The sequence below is a fragment of the Phacochoerus africanus genome, chromosome 3 (genome assembly GCF_016906955.1).
Source record: "Phacochoerus africanus isolate WHEZ1 chromosome 3, ROS_Pafr_v1, whole genome shotgun sequence".
Classification (NCBI taxonomy): domain Eukaryota; kingdom Metazoa; phylum Chordata; class Mammalia; order Artiodactyla; family Suidae; genus Phacochoerus; species Phacochoerus africanus.
The window spans coordinates 78,193,782-78,199,984 of NC_062546.1; the positions used below are offsets into that span (position 1 = coordinate 78,193,782).

The following is a 6,203-nucleotide window of genomic DNA, read 5'->3' on the forward strand; positions in this document are numbered from 1 at the left end:
TGATTATCAAATTTAGTTAAAAAGAACAGACTAAAATTACAGTGAAAAAAAATTAGGCCAACATGAAAGGTCTCAGTCATTTCACTGTCTTTAGAAATCTTTAGAAGCAAAGGTTCATTAACAATCTTGAATTGGGAGACTTTCAGAAACAGCACTATACAGTAGAAAATTGACCAAACACTGTAAACCAGCCATAGTGGAAAAAATAAAAATCATTTAATAAAATAAATAAAAAGATTTTAAAAAAAGGAACAGCACTATAAACAGATCAGAGATAGGAGATAACATTTGTTTAAAGATTGTTTGGAAGGAGTTCCCATTGTGGTTCAGCAGAAAGGAATCTGACTAGGAACCATGAGGTTGCAGGTTCTATCCCTGGCCTTGCTCAATGGGTTAAGGATCTGAACTTGCAATGAGATGTGGTGTAGGTCAGAGACATGGCTTGGATCCTGCCTTGCGTTGCTGTGCTATGGCGTAGGCTGACAGCTGTAGCTCTGACTCAACCCCTAGCCTGGGAACCTCCATAGGCCTCAGGTGCAGATCTAAAAAGCGAAAAAAAAAAAATTGGGGGGAGAACAAAAACAGAAAAATGTGGGTCTTTGAGTTGGTGATATAATAAGCCATTCATGGGAGAAAGGCTAAGGTGATTCATACTATCTCTGTGTTTGCCTTCTTTGCTTCCTCCTGCTAGCTTCCTTTCAATAAACAAATGTTTATTAAACATTTATTATGTGCCTATCCTAGGCACTAATATATAGAAATGAATAAGATACCGCTTTGCTATCACATTGAAATGTGAGATAATAAAGCCTAACATTATAGCTCTAGAATATAAAGAGTGGAACTGATGGACTGGGATCTAACAGTAGAACTTTCATTAGACTAATTTAAACAAAGGGGTGGGGGGGTCAGAAAAAAGTACAAGGGGCACAATGACTGTCATATTTCCAATCTTGTTGACTATGTAAAGCATAGTATCCAAAAAGAAGCGGAAGGATGTAATTGTACAGCAAATGTATGTTTTGTTAGTTTTTTGGTTGCCGTGTGGTTTTTTTTTTGGTTTTTTGCCAAATCTGAATTCAACAAGAGACATTTTGATATGCAAGATTGAAGCTGGATAGGAAAGAGATCAAGGTCAATGATGTATTCTGGAGAATTATCAGAAAATAATGGTCAAAACTAGAGAAGTAGATTCTGTCACTTGAGGATATTGCAAAGAGAAGACCAGTGGGATTATGACACAATATCAGTTTTGAAAGTCACAGGATAGTGGGGAACACAAAGACAGAGTGGAAACAATAAAGCTCAGAGAGATTATAGGAGTATTAGAGAAGGAAAAGGCCATTGGTGGTGGCAGAGTGTAATACTAAAAAATAAAAAAGGAAAACTCTCCACTGAGTTTGGCAATATGAGCATCTTTGATGATAGCAATTTTAAAATGAGGATGAAGGCATAGTCTGATGGCAGTGGAATCAGAAGTGAACTCAAGAAAGAAGAAATCTAGAGATTTTTTTAAAAAGGTGGAAGAGAAGGTAAAAAGGAGACTGCTAGAGGGGAAACTTGACCTGAAAGAATGATTGTTGTTTGTGCTTTAGGATGATAAGTAAGCCTGGTTTTTGGCTAAAGTAAAGAACCTGCCCAGAGGAATAGGATGAAGACAGAAGTTGAAGCAAGGCTCCTAAGGACACTGGAAGGCAAAAAGTCAAGGATACCTGTGAATGGGTTACCTTCCTTAGTGCTAACTATCTTCCAGCTCATAATCATGAATCTTAATATACCCATTCTTGTCTGTGCTCTTGGTTAATTCCTAAAAATATTTCTATCTGTGAAAGTGAGTTTATGGAGCAGTGCACCTAAGTTGAAATCCCCCATTTACTAAGATGTAATCTTGAGCAAATTATTTAAATTTTCTATGCCTTTATTACTAAGAAATAGGATAATGCCGCCTACCCTGCAGGGTTATAGTAACCTTTTGACCTTATGGAGGAGTTGTGAGGATTAAATGATATAATTCATGTAAATCTTTTAGAAATGTGTCTGCACATAACGAGCACCCAACTTACAATTATTATCCCAGGCACAACTAAGTGATTTTCATGAAATAACTCTTTGAATCCTTATGCCACTATGCGATAGATACTATTATTATTATCCTATTTCATATATTAGAATGATAACCAACAATTATTAAAAATTTGCTACTTTTCAGGCAAGGCAATAAATGCAGTATGTGTGACAACAAACTTTACTGTTTACACCTGTTTACTATTACCCTCCTTACCTCCCCTCCAGCTCCAAATAGGGGATTGAATTATTCTTCCCTGGAGAAACAATCCATTTCAAATAAATTAATCTACACTGCCATTTGAGAACCTTCCCTCAAAGAGCTAAGTCCACATCCAATCCAATTAGTACCAGGCACTCAACAGACTCTTCCCTTACATACACAAGGAGTGTCTGAACCACTTTTTAGTGCCTCATTATTTGATTGGATGGCCAAGAAAGGCTAATCAGGAAGTTGGGGAGCTCCCCTACCCTGAGAGAAACCAAAAGAAACAGAAAAGGGGATTGAAGAAGGAATGTGCAGGGAGCAGAGGAAAATTTTATAATAAATATAAGAGGGTATCATATCTATGCAAGATGAACAGGGTGTTATAAACAAAGGGGCATTCTTGGAAATTAAAAATATAATAGAAAACAATAGAGGGGCTGAAAGTTAAAACTGTAAGAGCTGGAAATATAAGAAAATTAGAGAATCAGTTCAGGAGGTCTTCTGTTTGATGAATAGACATTCCAGAAAGAGAAAACAGAAGAAAGAATGATTAAATCATATCACAGTTTCCCTGAACTGATTCTTAATTGAAATGCTCCAGGGACTACTCACAAAAAATGGGTGGAAAAGATCCATGCAATAACCCATGTCTTAAAATTGCAGAATTCTAGATAAAAATATTAAACACACACACACACACAAACAACAAAAAGTCATGAGCCAAAGATGAGAAATTTGAACGGCATGAGATTTCTCAATAGTAACTCTAGTAGCTACAAGACTATGGAAAAAATATCTTTAAATTTTTGATATAAAAGCATTTTCAGCATAGTGTTTGTACCCAAACTAACAGAGATGAGTAAAGAGTGAAAGCATTTTTAAGTATACAAAGTCTCTCAAAAATTTTACATCCCATGCACTCTTTCTTAGAAAACTTGTAAAGTATGAGTAGCAAAAACAAAAAGACTAAATAAATAAAGAAAAGGACAGCATGAGATTCAGAACCAGGGAATTCTTACTGGAGAGAGGAGAGGAAAATTCTACAAGGTGAAATATATTCCCTCATCAATGCTTGTATAGCAGGCCAAGAGCAAGACACCTCAGACTGAGGAAAAAAAACAAAAACAAAAACAGAAAAGATGTTTCCATGGGGAGAAATTAATAGATTACTTGATCTGTTGGAATATATGTGAAGAGATTAATACTCCTTCTTGGGGACTAAGTAGCAATAGGTTCATAGAAAACTAAGAAAATAAATTAAAATCGAGACAATAGTTAACTCTAGGAAAAACAAAAAAAAATTGTACATAAAAAGAAATGTAATTATAGTATAAATGCATTGTTCAATTATGAACAATATGTACACAGGCAAAATGATATAAACAAATTATTTAACCAAAACTTGGACATATATATTGTGTGTTTATCTGTATCTATATATATTGAATTGACATGGTAGGGGGGAGGGATGTGCATGTTTATTTAGCTATTTTAATATATCAAAATTAAGAAAGAATAATTAGGAATGAAAATTCCATAAGAAACAACAAAATGATGTAGAGTGTTGACAGTGGTTTTCTCTGGGGATCCTGAATCAGGACTGAGAGTGGGTATAGCAAGAAAGCACTATTTTTGTTGCTGTTATAAGCTTTTTAGAATCACTTGACTTTTAAAAACATGAGCACATCTTGCTTTAATAAAAATGTAAGATTAAGAAGGCATGTTGCCTACTTGTAACTTATACACAACTTAAATAGCAATTTTTTTTTTTTTGGTCTTTTTAGAGCTGCACCTGCGGCATATGGAGGCTCCCAAGCCTAGGGGTCCAATGAGCTGCAGTCACTGGCCTACACCACAGTCACAGCAAAGCCAGAACTGAGCCAGGTCTGCAACCTACACCACAGCTCAGGGCAATGCCGGATCCCCAGCCCACTGAGCAAGGCCAGAGATGGAACCTGCGTCTTCATGGTTACTACTCAGATTTGTTTCTGCTGAGCCATGACAGGAACTCTGAGTAGCAATTTTGATGCCCTTTCAGCTAAATCTCATTCCCTGTCACCTTTAGCAAAAAAAAAAAAAATGCTGTTTTTAATAAATGGTACTTTGATTCAGATGATTTCTAACTGTATATTACCACTATAGTGCAAGCTTAATTATGCCTTTGAAAATTCTTCAGTATTTCGCAAATTTTACATTCAGTATTTCCAATTAGATTGTATACACCTTGAAGACAGGGCAGGGGTCATAATCATTTGTTGTATTTTGTGCATCCAAAGTACATGTTCAAATCAAATTGACAGCTGAAGTAAACAAAGGATCTGCATAAGCCACAGACATGAACACAGATACTTAATACTGCACAAGAACTCAAAATAACTCATTACCTTTAATTTTTGAAATGAACAAAAAAAAGTGAACTATGATTAGGTCCTAGATAAGAAATTATATTTGCTGTCTGCTTTGATTTTTGCATTGTTACCCTTTCACTTATTGTTAACATATTATATAATACTCATTTTTTTAAAAAGCACACAAAAACTGAACCACGAAAAATAGAAGATAAAAGGGGAAACAAAATTCCATATACATCCAACAATGCCTTCTCTGGTCAGGCAGAGTTAACTATCCTGATGAAAGAAGTGCAGGCCTACAATAGGAAAATCCAGCAAAAGATAAAAATATCAGTTTCCTTTGCTGTTGCAAATTGGATCCATAGTCTTTTCTCCCCAGTTTTCCATCGTTATTTCCTGAAGCAGAGTAAGTTACAGCAACCCACCCCCAGATAGGTTATTTGATTATCTTTAGCATGTGGAATCTGTTACTCTCATAATGCTTATCAGCTCTGGCACAAATTGAACACATTAATCACCAAAAAAAGGAGTCTGGAGAAGGATAGGAACTAGCAAGTTTCACTGATAATGGGAAAATGCTTTTTCAGGGCCACATAGCTAATATTAAGTTGAAAGTAAAAGGCAATTTTTTTTTTAAGAGAGAGTGATAACTATAATAATGGATAAGGAAAATGAATTTAAATGGATATTAAGAGAATTGAGAGGCATCCACCCACTCAATCCTCAGGGGTAAATAGTATTTGGTAATTATTTTGATTCTAATGAAAAGAACAATAGACTCCATTTGGGATTTTTTTTTTAGAGGGCTGAAAAATATGAGCTCAAAGATTTGGATATTATCTTTACCCCGAGGAACGTGGATTTGTGCCTTAAATGGTTAACGCTTATCTCCCTGCAGCTGGAAATCCAGCACAAATCAGAGCCTTTGAATGTTTAAAGAGAGCATCGAACTGAAACGCGGCAGGAGAAGGGGGCAAGCAGAGCTGTTCTTAGTACCTGCCTCGTTCTTATCCCTGCACCCAGCCTGCAGAGCCAGGCTCAACCCCATCTATCACTGCACAGAATGAGCCCGAGGCTCGTCCCTGGGATCAAAAAAGGCCTTGTTTTGTTACCTTGCTATTATGCCTGGTAGCTGCTTGTCCATGAATTCCTGCATGCACTGGTGTTCCGTGGAATTGTTGAGAAACCTCCGAAAAGATTCAACATATCTGCCGTGGTCAGAAAACAAGCTCCTCATGGAAGATGCCATGTTTGGTTTTCTGAGAAAGACAGGGAGGGAAGGAAGCTTTAACTTCCCTCTTCCCTTCTTTCTCTTCCTAGTTCCTTCTTTCTCTTTTCACCCCCACCAGTCTCTATCAAAAAAAAAAAAAAAAAAAAAAGTCTTTTGAATTTAACGAGCTGGCAAGCAAGGCTGGGTGTGCGAAGCTCATTTCTGAGTCAGTATTTGTACAGGACTTTGGACTTGGCCACTGAGACTTTAACCCCTGCACAGGTGTTTTAAATTAGTAGGAAAGCAAAGCAGTAAACCTGCGGCTAAAACTTGTTTCAGAACTCCAGAAGTTCAGAAAGTCCGAAAAACA

General features: G+C 36.5%; 1 protein-coding gene across 1 annotated transcript in view; it reads right to left on the minus strand.

Moving 5' to 3' along the window:
• The window catches only part of HNMT (histamine N-methyltransferase), a 35,145-nt gene extending 29,183 nt beyond the window's left edge, over positions 1 to 5,962 (minus strand). The window contains 1 exon segment of the mRNA XM_047772022.1: positions 5,736 to 5,962. Coding sequence (XP_047627978.1) covers positions 5,736 to 5,872 — 137 coding nt within the window. The 5' untranslated portion in view covers positions 5,873 to 5,962.
• Positions 5,963 to 6,203: the final 241 nt, after the last annotated feature.